The following is a 17,010-nucleotide window of genomic DNA, read 5'->3' on the forward strand; positions in this document are numbered from 1 at the left end:
GAAAAAGGGGAACAAATTTTAAATTCAACGTAAAACACACCCTCGTGGCCCGCGCTTTTAGGGATGCGGAAGGATCCATCCGTTCCAGCTCGGTGCACTTCCGCTTGCATACGCGCTGCACCCACCACCGTGGAAAAGGGGTTGGAGTTTCCAAAATGGACCCGGTTCGGGTTGAATTAACTTAAACGAATGTTTTTCAAAAGGGGGAAATTCTGACATTACGTAGGGCGAATGTGAAGGGATAAAAGTGTGCTTTTAGCCTACAGCATGAAAATTAGGGACCGTTTCCACCTGTACATTTCCCGTTGCATATGCAAAGCGCACATGGCTCACTTTGCTTTGGAGAAGCTAATTTACTGATGATTGAAATTGGATGTAATTTTTAATGTCTTCACTTCTTCCGCTTGCGTTTATCCCTGCCTCTGCGTAGAATTTCAGAAAACGTCTTTCTCATCCGTTCCACAGTTACAGACAGCAACGAGTTCGCACATCTCCGCTCGTAAACAGGCTGTAGTATCCACAGTATTTATTGCCTAAGATGCTTTACAACAGAACCGAGAACCGGGGGTTTTGTAGTTCACTCGTCTCACATCGCACATCGCTCTCCACCTCACTTGCCGGTCGTCCATCCTCGTTCGCGTTCCTGCGTCAGCGTGAAGTCGTACCGGTTCGGATTGATCGAGCTGACGGCGTGGTGCTTCACCTCGGGGAAGAACTCCCAACCCTCATCGACGGACTGCTTCTTGAGTGCGCCCGCCACGCTGAAGATCAGGCCGGCCACCAGTCCGCTCACGACGTTTCGCTTCCAGGCACCGTACACACCGCCGGCCGCGAACGCACCGGCCACATAGTTCCACGCATCGTCCCGACCGCGCAGCTTGTTGGCAGCGTACGCACCGACGGTAAAGGCCGAGGCCATTCCGACGAACGGACCGGTAAAGTACACGTACCGGGCAATGGTGGGCAGGTAGCCCTTCGGCTTCGACACCATCATCACCTCGACCGTGGACCAACCGAGACCGCCGGCCAGCGCGTACTTGTTGGTGGCGATCATCTTGCCGAAGAGGTCGTCGCCCTCCGGCTTGTCGTAGTAATTTGCCTTTAAGCTCATGTTTAGCTAAAATGATACGTTATACAATTAAAATAAAGCAACAACTTAAATAGATGCATGCATGCAAATAGACAAATTTATAGGTTTTTGAGAAGTAGCAAATGAATTCATTCTGCCGGAATACGTAAGCTGCAAAACCAAAACAAAACACTTGGCTCATGATTTTCTACACGCAACACTCATTTTTCACGGTATCAATCACGTTCTTTTGATTGCATTATGCTTCCTCAGAGTAGCTTGCATCTTCCTCATTCGATTACACGCTAAAACCCTACAAATTTGCCACAATTTTCATGAAAAACTTACTGATTTCCTCGAGCAAAAGGCGAATTTTACGTAACTTCAACCTAAAACTTGACGTTTCTGCAGCAATTTCGAGAGGGGACCTCGAAATGTCAAACAGCGCTCAGGGTGCCTAGTGGCGATGACGTTTGCCGAAGGAATCTGGTCCACTGGCTGCTAGGAACGTACGCAGCCAAGATATCGGTTTTTAATTTTATTTTTGTTTTAATAAACCTACCTTGCCTTTTTCAGTAAAATCGATACTAAAATATGATTGTTTCACGTTACAATCAATTATGCTTCCCTTTTTAGCCCCTTTTTAGTTTGCAACCATTTTATGAACCATTTTGTGTCCCACACAACGCACTCTTCTTCCCGCCACAGGATGATTACGTGAAGTTGTCATTAGAAAAATTAGAAGTAAACATTAGCCAGCTGATTGGGGTGGTTTGTTTTTATCAAATTTGTTCGGTTTTTCAAACAACAACAGCTCTGTTACTAGTTCTGAAGTGGTTGAAGTGATATTCCCTTAATTAAATTTGCAATACTAAAATCAATTTCTACTAGATTTACGATACCAAACATCTTGCATCTTCGGGTGCAAGGTGCAGGCAATGAACTGCGTTATACTGAACGCAATCCGCAATGCTCAGCTAAGAAATGTAGCTTATCGCTTTTGCTCATCTAGTACAAATGGCCCCGACCGGACAGCAGATGATAGTGTGCCAGAGGTAACAGCATTCGAGAAAAACTTTACATATGGTGCATTATTAAACCATCTCCTTTCCTTGTAGCTACCTCCCGAACCGACAACTTGCTGCATGTCCGGCTGCCAGAACTGCGTGTGGATTCAGTACGCGGCGGACCTTACCAAAATACTAGACGATGGCGGCGAAAAGGCACGTGAAATTGTGCTGGAAAAGATATCCGACCCGAGCTTGAAGATGTTTTTGAAAATGGAACTGCAAAATATGCCACCGTCGAAGAACGATCCCGCGTGAAACGACCTGCAGGATTGCAGCAACAAGGATAGATTAAGGGTTCGTAAAGCGTAATTTCAGACATTAACGTTTAGGTAGGAATCTATTTTAATTCAAAACTTAAAATAAACTTGTGATATCAAAGAGGAAAGCGGAAAACAGTTTTATCTTTCTTTCTTGCATGATGAACCAAAGATGAGAAGCCGTTACACAAATCACTTCCCCCAACAACACACAGACCCTGCAACAAAACGAATAAACCTCTACCATTTTAGACAACACACAACCACACAAACACAAACTCACATACACACTTACTCTTAACGACAAAAGTTACTTCATATGTATATATTTTAACTGCATGTTTGTTGGTCAAATTCAACAGTGCTTCCGCGAGACACGCATCGCACACAAATACTTCACAGAAAGTAAAGTGTATATTGTATTTTTGTTCTCAATTTTTTGTTGTCACTCTTATAGTTGGTGGTTTGATTAGAAAATTAAATTTTAGCTTCGTTTCATGGACACTTTTGTTTCGCCAATAAGAAATCTATCTCCTTCAACAGCTTCAATTTGCTTCGAGGTTCTGTTTCTATCTTAATGAGCACGCCTTTTTATGAATTCATTCGCGTGCGTGTGTTTGCGAATATTCAAACGTAAAAATTAAACTTCATTTTGCTTCGCTTTCCAATTCGTTCGAGTAAAGGTGTTTTGTTTTTGATTACCTTAAATGCTACATCGAGTGTTTCTTCCTTTCCAAAACAAAAAAAAAATAGCGAACATCAAATACACGCACACACTCGGGAATATTCGAAGATCGGAAAGAAAGAATGAGAAAATGGACAGAATGGATGAGGCTTGCAAAAGGATGTTTCTCCTTTTAGCCAATACACAAAACAAAACAAAAAAAAAAGATTAAGCCGAATGGATAAATATACTCCTTTACAGTAAATAGTAGCATAAATAGCGAAAAAGCCCTGCTCTCTTCTGTGATGGTATGTCCTGGCTGCACACTAGAACGGAACAGAAGACAGCGCAATGCAAAACGACAAGCAACGTGTACACTCATAGTAGGCGTAGCAGTTGACCGGTTGAATATTAGCGAGCACGTGGTTTGTTGCGCACTCGTCCAGTTGCGTACACTTCCGAACGATCTGAAGGCTGATCCTCCTCCTCTCTCTCACCGTAGACAAATGGTGTATGTGTTGATGTAGATAATGCAACGATTTCGGCGGTCGGCACTTGTGGTGTTGTACGTTTTGTTCTGTTTTTTTTTCTCTGCTCACGCGCACAGCTGCGGATTTGTCCTTTCGGCGTGAATTGTTGCGCATTTTCCGGCGTATCATACAGCTTCGTTTAGGATGTTGCAGATTGTTGCGTATTGTACATTTTTTCCCCGCCAACATTCCACACAACGAACACGAAATAATGCATACACACACATAGACACAACCACACATAACAACAAAAATCTGCCCGCGCTTTAGCGCTCTCTCCCTCTCTTCCTGGTGTGCCTCCCAAAGCGTATCCTTTTTATGCGCTATAACTACTATTTTTGTGTAAGTTTCGTCTCTCTCTCTCTCTCTCTCTCTCTCTCTCTCTCTCTCTCTCTCTCTCTCTTGTTTTTCTTCTTTTTCGCCCACTCCTAACTGGCAAACATTCAAACCCGTGGACGACGACGCTGACGACGCTGACGGCGACGACGACACCACCCACCGAACTACTAAAAAGCGTATAGTAGCGCACACTTTTTAGCTGTATCTGTTTTTGGGGTAAACAAAAAGAAGAAAAACGTGGACAAGAGCACAGGACATAAATAAAAAAGCACAGAATAATGCATTAGATGAGATGTTTTCCGCACGTGGCGACGTTGGGTGGGTGAGAAAGTAGCGTAAGTAGTAGTAAACGGGAGGGTTTTAGTATTCGGTGTTCGTTGTTAGCATGATTTGGTTTAGTTTATGGGTAGGATATACACTGTTAGTACGTCGCTGAGGAGGAGATGAACAAATGGTTCTCTTGCCTTCGTTCTTTTCCTACATCGCTTTGGTTTTGTGGGGTTTTTTTTTTTTTTTTTGGAAGGATAAGATACATGAAGGAAACGCACACTGGAGGGAATGGTGTGTGCGTCATATGAATGGAGGAACAGAGACGGGGCTCGGGGGGGATGCTTTAATATCCAGACCTTCTCTGCTGGTTGCGGATGGCGTTGGCCAGACAGCAGGCCGAGATCAGACCGACCAGCTCGACGGCGGCGACACCGAGCGACACCCAGGCGACAATGTTACCGGCACTGTCCAGGAACTCGGACAGCCGGCTCAGGCAGCCGCTGGCAAACGGCACGCACAGCGGAGCGGTTCCGCCGCTGCTGCAGCACGACTGCGGGAAGCTGGCGACGCCATAGTCCAGGAAGCTACGCTTGCCACAGCATTGCAGCTATAGGAGAGGAATGGAAAGAAGCTCATTTAGTGTCCATTTAATGGGTTGTTGTGTGTGTGTGTGAGGGTGTGATCAGTCTTACGTTCTGCTGGATGGAGTTGACCAGATCGGCATTGACCGGGTTGTCACGGTTCTCAAACACACGCTCGAAGCCCTTCTTGATGGCGGTGGTCACATCACCGACGAACACAAACACCAGCACCGCAATCACAATCTGAGCGATCACGAGCAGAATCAGGAAGAAGCTGTACTGTTGTTTGGAGGAAAACAAAATCGTATCAGATGTGCGTCCAGTGCTATCCCGAATCCCGTGAAAATCTAGTGCGAATCTCTCGGTCTCCACTTACGGTCGAGGTCATGCAGTAGGATTCGCGAATAGCACCGCAGCAGCCGAAGAACGAGATGACAAACACGACCGAGCCGAACACGATCAGCAGGATGGACGGGGCGACGATGTTGTACTCATCGCTGATCTCGCGCAGCTCCTCAAGCTTCACCAGCGAAACGGCACCGATCACGATCAGCGCAATGCCGCAGAGCTGTTGGAGAGTAGGGGAAGAAAGACATGTTCAATCAGTAAATCGTATTGGTTGAGTTAAGGAATTCAGATTGATTACAATATTAGAGTTCTATGAGATGAGATTCGTCCAGGTAAACCGATGTCACCTAATTGTCCTGGCGCTAGTCATCCTTGATGGTATAATCATCAGGAATTTAGACTTGAGATCAAGAGATTTTCCTATCATTCTTATCATCTTCCACTTCTTGTTCGGCTTCTTGGGACCTCATTTCTCCACATCTGATGCGAGGCTTCCAGTTTTGCTCAAGAATGATGATCTAGATGAGCTTTAATTACAGGAGCCTGCGCGTCTGCATCAGTCAATCCCATGGATCAGGGCCCATTTTGGCATTCGCCCCACCATCTCTGACTAACTGTGTTGATATATCAATCATTGATACGAAAACCCCGTTTTGCCGGCCACGCATTGATAAGGCAGTCCAAAATTAGCTTTATCTTACATGTCTTTTTTGGCTGCACAGATGTGGACCCTTCTCTACCCTTTCCTAGCATGCTTCATTGCTAAAGATAAGGGACGTACAACATACTACCCTAAAATAAACCATTGCTCGAAAATCGAGCCTTTTTCCCCTTTTCCTACATCCACCAACATAGTTTGGCAATTCCACAATTCATTTTTTTGTTCTAATAGTATAGATAAAGTTCGTTTGAAAGCACCATTTTCTTTCGGTGCGCTTTCGAGTTCGCTGGAAGTGTTTAAGCACCAGATAACGGGCTACGGTTGCGCACGGATTGAGGACACCAGAACGAACGAATCTTCTTATCTTGCTTATATTTCCTTCACGAATTCCTATCGATCGATCACCTTCCGGCTGTAGTGAAGGGTGTTTTTGCATCAGAAATGACTTCCTGATTAGATCATACTTTTCTGCTTCATTTCAGCAGCACACGAACAGAATGTCTTGGTGGCTCCTTCTTCGTGATTCCCTCCATTCACTTTGTGAGTGTCTTCTATTTAACACACATTACAATACATCTCTATCCATCCCGGACATGTGACGGAATTCGTCAAAGACTGTCACCCCCAAAAGGCTCTAACCATCACCCATCGATGATGACGATGACGAAGACGCCAACGCCGACATACAAACACACAACCCTTAAGAAGAGAGCATCATCAACAAAAAATGAGAAGCGGAATTCCGTCGCCAGCGCATCCCCCCCAACGCCAAACCAAGATCCCACAACCAAGCTGTTGGTGCCACGATTCTTTGGGATGAGGCGGAAAAGCGGGAAAACAGTAACACGGTAGCGACAAGGCGTCGTCGTCTTCGTCGTCGTCGCCGCCGCCATCGTTTGCGGAGGGAGGATTTAGGGGAGAACTCAACTCGTAATTGCGCCGTCGTTTCGTTCGCCGAAGGCACCGAAAATACACAACCAAAATGGGTTGTTGTGTCTCCCCAGTCTGCCAACTATCGAAAGTTTGATGGTTTGTGGGTTTTGTGTATTTGCAGGCTTGCATATAAACCGTCCCCTTGTTCGGAGGAGAATGAGCCTGAAGTGAGTGTGCAGCGTTTGCGCATGTATTGTAATGTATGTCTCCACTCTCTCCAGGGGAGTTCCTTTATTTGTTTGATTTTGGGATTGTAGAACGCTGTGCGAAGAAAGTGGGACATGTACGCAGTGGACGTCGCTTATCCTTTTCCTACGTGCCCCTTAAGTACTATTCGGTGTTGGGGCGTCGTAAAAGCTCCTTATCCCAAGTGAAAAGGCATCGATATTTTACAATGTAAATTTCGACTGCCATGGGCGGGATTTTTCGGAAGATCGATTTTGGACACTTTTATGATCATGATTTCCGCTCCTAGAATGTCACCAAACACAGCTGGCAAAAAAGAAGCCTTTTTAGGGGGTTTACGGGCAACAATTTGTCGTTTCATTTCGCGCGTATCAACAGTGGCTCACAGTGGAGCAAATTGATGGAGCAAACTGCCCTGGCCCCGCCATATCGTCATCATCGCCCATCGTCATTTGCATTTGCCGGGCAGCTCGGGCGTAACCACAGCGGCGAAACTTGGTGTGACTCGGAACATGATGTCATCGCGATGTCCAATGCCACACAGCAGCGCAACACACAATGGCATAAACAACAGCAAGCGTCTATTAATCCGCGCGCGTGGTAGGAGAGCGCGTATGCACTCACTCTACACTTCCTGGTTTAAAAGCTGTGGACGTGATTGTATTCCATCTTTCACAGACCTAGATATATTCACTGGCTCAATATGGGGACGTCAATACGGGTCCACTGGCGAGGGAGTTGATTGTTCGCATCGAGATAAAACTGGTTGTTCACGCGAGTAAGACCGGAATGCAGGGCAACGCGTCATGTATCCACGAGTCATGTGTGTGTGTGTGACCTTGGCCATGGTTCATTGGCGTGGTCCCGTGATCACACCACAAATGTATGTCCCAGAATTGCAGCCAAGGAGAGAGGAGGAACAAGTGAGCGCCAACAATTACAACCGCTAACCGCGAAGTGCTATCATTAGTATGCAGAGCAGGACAACACCGGACACAAGGCCCACATGCAAGGGGGGTTGACAGCTGATGATGATGATGATGGAGAAACGCACCGAACACAGTAAATGCTGTCACTCATTTCAACACCAACCAACGAACAACGATAAATTGTACCATTAATCGATAATCGGGAGCTCTCTAGGGCATTAGACATAGGGGCAGGACACGATCACTAATGCCTACCGAATTTCCAGACACCAACGTTGTGCATTGTGGAGTTGGGGTGCGGGCAGGACGAACGGTCTTCTAAACAAACTGACCTCCTTTTGTGGATGATGAGGTGTGATGATGAGCAAACCATTTCCTGCGGTTCTTCCTGGGAAATTCCACCGAGCGCACGTGACACACCACACCACGTGGTCGTCGTTCGCGCAAACGATACAGCACCAACAGGCGCTGCGCTCCATTAACTGGGTGGTGGTTATTGAAGGTGAAAACTGAAGTGCGAAAAGGCCATGAACTCGCTCCCTTCCTCTCCCTATCTTCCCCTTTTGTTCGACAATCAACAGATTTCATTCCCACGCTAAAACGCATTCTTATTGGTGTTTGGTGGGGTGGTGGCCAAACGTTCTCTTTCTCGGAAATGTAGGTCGATTATGGATGGCCCGAACATACATTCTTGCCCCGTCACGATCGTCATTTATTCAGCGAGCTGAATACGGGGCAGGTGAATTATTGGACAAAATTAATAAATATCCTATTAATGGGTGAGTTTTCGCTATTGATTGGTTGGGGTTGGTTGGTTCGGTGGCCAACCATCGCCCCGAAGTAACACAAACTTCTTTCTTTCCCTTCTTGCTTTTTTATTGTGCGTGTGTCTTCGATCGAGACTCATCAAATGAATGGTTTATGCTCGCTAAATCGTAACCAAAACTAGGCGGATTAAGGTTGAGCCAAACACACACACAGAGGCAGTTATCGGGGTTGTTCCGCTGAGCGCTGTGTGTTTGTGTTTTTTCTTCGATTTCAAACGCCATCAACCGTGACACAGTGCGAGAAGCTCTACACAGCACATACAGCACAGAAAAGGAGCAAGGAAGGGCGAATGGTGAACTTCCAACCCCTGTCCTAATGACTTGAAGTTTGGCGGGTGTCGTCCCCTGTCCCCGGTGCCAGTAAAGCAAGCGTAAATTAGACGCGATAGAGTTTCACCTACGCAGAATATCCATTTTCCCGCGTGGTAGTGGCGAATTCCAGAGGGCGGCCCACCTCCAGTGTGTCTTTGGTTCTTGTGGGTGTGCCCACATATATAAGACACCCCCTCACGATCTGCGCTGCGTTGCTGCGTAGTGTGTAGAACCAGATGTGTTTGCTGTTACCAGTCTAAATGGTCTTGACAAAATGGCTTCTCAAAAATGTGCACAATCGCCTTAGTTTGCTAGTGACGGCCTGTACATGCCTTGATCGTGGAGCAGCAGTACAGCACACGATCGCGGAGACTGAGTCAAACACGCACACATACACACGCAATCTATGCAATCGCCCCTACCGAGATGAGTCGCGATTTTGCTTCGCCTTGAACCGAAGGCGTTCTACTTCCATAAACCTTTGTACAATCGTTAATTTCGCCTTCGGTTCGCAGATTCCATTAGGCGGTTTGGCTGGGGTTGTTCTACCCTGTAAGGTTGTGTGTGTGTGTGCCTGCTAAAACCTCAGTCTGGGGGTTCACCCTTAGTAGGAGCACACAAACAACCACCACCACCACCAGCAGCAGCAGCACCGCTACCACACAACAACAGGCGTTCTGAAACGCGAAAGTGCAGCCACCCGTAGCATAGTGCCGATCGTGTTTTTGTTTGAGCGTTTTTCTCGCCTTGTGTGTGTGTGTTTGTGTGAATGTTTATTCACCGGTGTAAACCACCGCTCTCACACTCGCGAGGTATATTTGCTACAGTTGGACGGCTTGGGTACGACCGCCATTTGCAAATTCTCAATCGTTGATAGTGGTGACCCCGAGGCGAACAGTCTCTCCTCGCCGCCGGCAAACCATCTTTTATGAGAGGGGTGGTAGGTGCATGGTACGCTGACGGGTGACAGCAAATACTCCAGCAGCAGCAAGCAGTGTGTCATCTGGTGGTTGCGCACTAACAAGCGCCCAATCCTCTTCCGTCATTTGGTAAAAGGTGCGTCATCACCGCATGCCAGAATGGGACGATGAATCGACCAGCCCAAACAAGCCTGGCTCATCAACATCACACATCCACCTACTATTTGCTCTCTTCTTTCCCCTCTCTCCCCCCGAGACACAAACACATGCATCGGTTTATGCGCCGCCGCAAGGGTTTTGCGCGGTGAGTACGAGTGCGGCAGCTGCGAGGATCGAACGCAGCAGCAATTGCTCCACAAACAACACCTCACAACCACACTCACACAGCCGAGAGCAGGTGATTCATGAGTTTGTTCTAGCGATCGCGTGTGTTGCGGTTGAAATGACATTGAAGTAACCCAGCTCCGTGTACTCGCGATCGTGCTCGAGCGCAAACCATAACACACGCTCTTCTAAAACGGACGCAGCCATTTCGAGCACTACTACCACTACTACTAGCTTTGCACCCCAATATGTCATCCTCACGGTCTCTCGGGAAGGGGATTTACAATTCGGATGTTTCTTTAGTTTTCCAGCGTAACGTGAAGGCCATCGACGCGATCCTCCCGTGTTGGCCTTGGCACGAGAATTACTTCTGGCAAAACGTAGTGGTGCACACACAAAAAACACCACAACGAAGCTATAGAAGTAGCAGCAAATGAAACCAATTAAATCGGCACACGATAAAGCGTGGCGGCGAGTGACGAGGAAGTGTGTTAATAAATTGGAAACGTTTCGTAGCCTCAAACGGGACGGTGGTGACGGTCTGTCAGCGTTGTCTGATGATGATCGTCCCTTATTATTTTTTTTTTTTTTTTGTATGCCAAAACAGTAATCGATTGCACGTAATCTTATCAGCCCTCTCTCGGAAGCGATGATGCACGTCGTGGGTTACAACCTTCGAGGCGAACACCATCCCTCTACATCCCTTTCTTCTAGCAACCAAGCAATCTGTTTATTTATTCCATCCTCAGTGTAATGAGATCTGTAGTGTAAAGGCTACCTCATGATCATGTGGTTGCGATCGTACGCAAAAGAGTGCAGATGGGGATTGATTTTTGCACTATTAAAAACCCGTAAATATTTACATTTAGCACTGCACAGAGCTCGCAGTTCCTGCTGTGGCAAATTGAAATTGTAATCAAAATTCCACTGCTTCGTTCAATCAAATACTACTGCACTGGAAATATGATAGGCTCCCATGTGTGTTTCGGTTCGAGTGCACACCATTACGCAAGTGGCTGACTCACCTTATCACCCCCCTCACTTAGTGTGTTTGTGTGTGTGGTTATTGATAAGATATCAAGCACTCAAGTGTTGGGGTGTGTTTGATAAAGTATGAAAGGTGAAACACTATCACAAGACACCTCTTGACAGTCGGGGTTTTAGGTTAGGTGCTTCTGAGTGCCACTGCGCAATGAGTGTCTCTGTGTCGTACCACCATGAATGGGGATTTTTTTATGCCTTTTTAACTTACAACCAGCGTGTGATAAAGTTTCAGCATAATTCCTCCCTTATGCTGTTGTCGTTTATAACCCTCTTGGGGTCTCGTTCGCCTCTTATAATTCCTCCCTAATGATAGTAACCAGCATACAATAACAATGCTTATATTCAGAGCATGTGAAAGCAATTGGGGAACAATTCCCACTCAGCATCTATTTCAAGCAATGATTTAATAAACAAAACCCAACGATTGAAACGAATTCTTCCCTTTACATTCTAAGGGAAAGACCACTATTACTTTGCTTTTCCCTTTCAAAATCACTTTCCCAGGCGATCGTTTCAAATGATCGATGAAAAAACCCACGCACACCAATCCCTAATGCGCGAATTAAAAGGCACCAAGTGTGTGTGTGTTTATTTGTTTACAAATCAGATTTCTGTGCGTCTATTTCCGCCCAGTAAGATCGCTTTTGGGAAGGGGGAGTGTGAGAGTCAGTGGGTTATGTTTCATAAATGCCATTTGGGGCAGTCAGTGGGTTATGTTTCCGTACTCGCATTTTGGGGGGACGGCAGGGAGGTCGTAAATGAATTGGAGCAATTGTTTATCTTTCTTATAGCCAGGATTGTGTTGGGAGAAGTTCGGCAGCCCTGGGAGTGTATCAGGTTCTGTGGTTTATTATTATTCTGGATAGAGGAAGAACCAGAGGGAAAGAGTAAAAGAAAGGGAGCGGTTCAGGAATCATAAACAAAGCATTTGAAACTCTAACTTGCGAATGATTTGCGATAGTGGTGTTGTAAACATAAATGGATCATGTATAAAACAGCGGCCCATTGTCGCTTAATCTAAGGAGTGGCCTCACAAGAAGGGCTAAGAAATAGGACCAAAGCAAACACCACGTGTTTAATTTAAGCCCTCTGAGTGTATGCGTGTGTATGTTTGCGATCAGATGCACTTGAAGTTGACAGAACTTATCTTCTCGCGATAATCAACTCAAACTCAGTAGGTCGTGGTGTACGCTTCACAGGGTTTCCACAGGACAGAACGTGACGATCTGAACACTGAAGATACGAATGCACCCAAATGAATGAATGACTCATCGAAAAGTTTATCTCGTGATAAGAGACAATGCCTTCCTAATTCTTCGACGTATCAAAACGAACTTCTGCTCCAATGCTGCTCCATCGCGCTTAACTTTTGCATACCATAACCGCACAAAAAAAAAACATTGAAGAAACCTGTTGCTTCAGCACTACACACACACACACCCCTGAAGTGGCACGAATTGGTGGTAGGAAAGTTTTGTTTTGACCTTTTTTGTAGGGCACGCTACCCCGACCGAACGAACGAACGAAACTCAAAACAAAGGCAACTAATACGACGGATGAGGTCATCACCGGCGTGCGCGATTGAGAGAGGCAATGGTAGAGTGACCAACGGGTACTTCAGCGCGTACTACAAAAGCGTGTTCTGTAGCGAAGCAGAAAGTTCGATTGTAATATGTTTGCTCGCCTGCTTTTTGATCAAAGGCAACGACTTGCTTCCGTTCAGCTACAAACCTTGTAGAACCATTTATTTCTAAACGGAAATTAATTAGCAATCAAGCCACAACCAACAACAAGAATAATTATCGAAATGTGTGGCTGAGATGTATGTGTGTGTGTGTGTGTGTGTGTGTATGCCCGGTGCGGCGGCTTGCCGGCTATAAAACGCAAAAATAGGGGCTTTCGGTTGTATAGCGAAGCGGGTTAAAAATTTCCATTCTCAACTGGAACTAACACAACGGCCACAAACGCACTCACCTATACGCCTGTGGAAGAAAGGGTTTGTCGCAGAGGAACTGTCGTAAACGAAGAAACGGGGTGGCCCGCGTGTGCCCAGTGCGCACGACCGTTGTGTGCGTGCGCGGTTTCCTCTGTTTACGTAAGCCGCTGTGGCGCGCACATTCCAAGCTGTAAAGGCGGCGCCCCTTGCGGTCTCTTCGGCGAAGAACCCACACAACAACCTCACCGTCTTGTTGGCGTTCACTCCACTGTGTGTGTGTTTGCTTAAGCGGCGGTTTGGAATCGTTTCTTGGAAGATGTTATTTTTCTGTCGGAGAAGATTCAAGGACTCTAGGACTGTGTGTGACAACGCCCACCGGCGAGACACACATAGAGACGATACGTTTCGCGCTTCCATTCATGATGCTTTGGAAATGACGCGCATACAAAAATAAAGCCAAGCTGTTAGCGCAAGCCGCCACATTGAAAAAAGTGACACGCCGGTATGGAGAAAACATATTAACACGCCCTATTTCTCTTTTTTTGCTGTTGTGTACCTTTTCCTTATCAGCACCATCGTTTAACATCGGGCGCATTGGGAAGGGGTGCAGCCACCATGGGTACGCACTACGTGAAATGCGCAAGAGAAGCCTGAAGCCCGCGCCATCTGGTGCCCGTTGCGTGCGTTAGTATTTCGCGATCGTTTTTAGCGCTTGCAGCATGCCCTTCGCGGCCCGGGGAGACGTTTATGGAGACGGCAATGATAGTGTGATTGGTTTTGGTAAGGAGCGCCGCTGTTTGTGTTTGTGGAATGGCGTGAAGGTGAACACCGAGCCAGGGTTGTCACAGTTTGCGTGATGATCAAGGAAATCATGGACATGAACTGCAATAATGCACGCTAGGCCACGAATCCGCAACAATACAAGATAGAGGATACTAAATTAGCTCACAATTGGTGCACTCATAATGTGGATTTAATTGAAGGGTCAACAAAGTCATGGAAGAAGTGATGTTATTTCCAGACGGTTGGCAAAACGCATCAATGGTTGCTATTCTGGCGAAGATGATTGTGTTCTGCTTGGCCATACGTGAATCAGAATTGTCATTGTGGAGAAGCTTCAAGCTGCTGGTTTAAATGGAATCATTAGACCACTTGTGTCCATACTAACTTTTTTTCTCCGAAATATTCGTTTCTGCTTTTAAAATAGCTATCAAATTCAAGAAATGATTCAGAGTATCTTGATGGGAAAATTGAATCATTTTTCCATCGTAATAAACGAAACCCTGGGCCCTTGCCAGTGTGCGTAAAATGCGGAAAAATTCAAAACATTCCCGACAGCTGGTTTTTAGAGCAGTTCCTATTTGCCCGCAGAAAAGGGAAGAAAACACGCAAATCCCTTTCCAGTTTTGTAGTTTCTCCCTCTCACCAAACGCTTTGAGGAGCATGAGACACACAGAGTAGCGTGAGACAGAGAGGCAGCAGGAAAAAGGTAAACCAAAGACACAATCACAAAGACACACATACACACGCACACGCACCAACACATGGTGGGAATTTTTATTTACGCATCAGCTTTATTTGATGCTGCGGAGAGGCGCGCAACAGCCAAACAGACCGAGCGAACGACGAAGATCTTTACGAGTTTGTTACAAAGAACAAAGAAGAAGTGTTTTTCAGCATTTAAAGTCTGTCTTCCGCTCTGTACGTGGACGACTGTGGTGATTCATATCGTTTCCGATCTTCGTTTGACTGGGGGAAAGCGTGGAAAAGGAACTGGTCGCCGGACGCGCGTACGATTCTCAACGCGCGTGAAACATGACCTGTTGGATGGGTGTGATGGGTATATGGTTTGGCTAAATATAACCTCACACACCGTCGTTCGAGTTTGGGTGTGCTGTGCTGTGCGCCCCCAATGTGTGCACGTAAAATCAGGGGGACCCGGGAGAGTGAACGCCACTTACTAGTAAAAATTAAACACGCCGCCGGCCTGTTTTTTCGCCGGTGTGGCGGCGGCTGTTTGTTTGTGCCTGTTTTGTGCCTGCCTGCCTGCATACTGCAACAACGACACAACTGCACCCAACTGCAGCAGCAACCGTCGTGTGTTTGTGTGATTGTGCCGTGTTGGCCGTTCGAACGATGGGGAACACACACAAACTGGTTTATTCACTTTCCCTTTTTTCCCTCCCCGTCATCCACTTCCAGCCCCAAGGAATGGTGATCTCATAGGAGGGAGGTTAAGTTTTCTCACATGTTTATTATTTTTTAAAAGAAATGTTTAAAATTGTACATACCGAGCACAGGAGGTTAAAGATGAAAAGCAGATACTTTATCGTCGAATGTCCACAGTTGAGCGCCATTTTGCCACAGGAATGTTGTTGTTGTTGTTGTTAGGCCCCGCAAAAAATAGCTAGAAACCACAAAATCTCTGGTCACTAAACTCAAACTCGTAGCGATAGTGTATGGGCGCTTAACAGACAAGAGAGAGCGAGAGAGAGCGAGATAGAAATTGATGGGGAAAGGGAGGAAATATGGGGATGGGAGGGCGCAGGGCAAAAGGTGCTCAAATTACGGCACCCCAAAACCGATCACATGCACACGCACAGCAAAGGTTGGAGGGTAGCACCGCAACCGCGTGCGCTCGTCTGGCTTGCGTTTGGGCGGAGAAAGAACTGTCTACAGGATGGTTAGAGAACTGCACTACAAAACTCACTTTCTAGCACTTTATTACAAGTGGTACAATCGTCGAAATCACACACACACACACGCTAACACACTGACAACAATCTGTTGTGCCTGGCTTTGCGTAGATTCGCGTCGTTTTGTAGGGAGCACACGCAATGTACGTCCGTTCTTTTCGGAACCACGATTACGATTGTGAGAAAGAGTGGGATAAGAGTTGGGTTAAAAGCCGCAACGGTCATGTTTTCGCTCACGAGTGACTTGAGTGACGGCGAGTGGCGTGCCCGATTGAACGATAAGTTACTTGGGTTGCAATTTTTACTCTGTTTTTGGAAATTAGAATCAACATTCAGTGCTTTCTGGAATTGTTGCTGGCGGACGATGTGTTATTGCTTTACAAATCCGCATGCCACTGCCGCTAACTGAGATAATATCAGAAGGATTGAGTCATAATTCTGGAAGAGCGTTGTACTTGACTCAAATTCCAAAAATATAGTAAAAAAGACAAGCTTACATCTAAGTATCTTCAAATTTTACATATTTCCTGGGGTCGTTAGATCACAACATCAAAATATCATACAATAAATAATGGGGAATCACAATCCCAAAACCATGAATGGACTGTGACTCTTCAGTAATTGTTTTCTCTTTCCTTTTAATTGACAATTGCCATGATTATAGGACAAATAGAGCTCCTCAGTACTATGCAATGTGTAGTTAATACAACTGCGTAGTAGTTAAAACTGCAATGTGTAGTTAATACTGCGAATCCAGCAGATTTCTCAAATTCTAAAAATTTCCATGCATAATAAAGTTTGAATATGATCACAGACGATCATACCCTAGGCAATGCTGCTTTAAACATCCTGCACAGTATCGCCAAATTAGCATAAAAGATAGCGCGTCATCACATGTTAAATAATATACCTTATCTGCTTAGCCGATGGCCTACACCAGGGGTCTCCAAACTACGGCCCGCGGGCCGCATGTGGCCCTCAAGAGCTTATAATGCGGCCCACGATGACTTTGCCAGAGTTAATATAAATATTACGTTATTATGACTTATTCAAATAAAAATGTATTTTTTACTTTTCTTAGACAAAAATCAAGCTTTAGTAACACGAAACTGTA

General features: G+C 46.0%; 3 protein-coding genes across 8 annotated transcripts; 1 reads left to right on the plus strand and 2 right to left on the minus strand.

Annotated features, from left to right (window-relative positions):
- Positions 1 to 492: 492 nt before the first annotated feature.
- On the minus strand, positions 493 to 1,567 carry LOC1269923 (uncharacterized). The gene is made up of 2 exons (XM_308577.5): positions 1,418 to 1,567; positions 493 to 1,117 (listed from the first exon to the last, which is right to left on the minus strand). The coding sequence occupies exon 2, from the start codon at positions 1,109 to 1,111 to the stop codon at positions 611 to 613; it is 501 nt and encodes a 166-aa protein (XP_308577.2). The 5' UTR covers positions 1,112 to 1,117; positions 1,418 to 1,567; the 3' UTR covers positions 493 to 610.
- A 420-nt stretch (positions 1,568 to 1,987) lies between these two features.
- On the plus strand, positions 1,988 to 2,524 carry LOC133395082 (oxidoreductase-like domain-containing protein 1). Its single transcript, XM_061663678.1, has 2 exons — positions 1,988 to 2,124; positions 2,188 to 2,524. The coding sequence occupies exons 1-2, from the start codon at positions 2,008 to 2,010 to the stop codon at positions 2,392 to 2,394; spliced, it is 324 nt and encodes a 107-aa protein (XP_061519662.1). The 5' UTR covers positions 1,988 to 2,007; the 3' UTR covers positions 2,395 to 2,524.
- Positions 2,525 to 2,693: 169 nt separating this feature from the next.
- LOC1269922 (23 kDa integral membrane protein) lies at positions 2,694 to 16,116 on the minus strand. 6 transcript variants are annotated; one of them, XM_001687953.2, is made up of 6 exons: positions 15,911 to 16,116; positions 15,492 to 15,607; positions 5,157 to 5,348; positions 4,892 to 5,059; positions 4,556 to 4,806; positions 2,694 to 4,134 (listed from the first exon to the last, which is right to left on the minus strand). In XM_001687953.2, exons 2-6 carry the CDS (start codon positions 15,555 to 15,557, stop codon positions 4,125 to 4,127), a joined length of 687 nt encoding a protein of 228 aa, XP_001688005.1. In that variant the 5' UTR covers positions 15,558 to 15,607; positions 15,911 to 16,116; the 3' UTR covers positions 2,694 to 4,124. The 6 variants fall into 6 exon arrangements, with proteins under 6 accessions (XP_001688005.1, XP_061519661.1, XP_001688004.1 ...); XM_061663677.1 differs by having other exon boundaries at positions 15,492 to 15,666; positions 15,911 to 16,090; XM_001687952.2 differs by having other exon boundaries at positions 15,802 to 16,090.
- Between the last annotated feature and the right edge of the window lie 894 nt (positions 16,117 to 17,010).

Source organism: Anopheles gambiae, chromosome 2, assembly GCF_943734735.2.
Source record: "Anopheles gambiae chromosome 2, idAnoGambNW_F1_1, whole genome shotgun sequence".
NCBI lineage: Eukaryota > Metazoa > Arthropoda > Insecta > Diptera > Culicidae > Anopheles > Anopheles gambiae.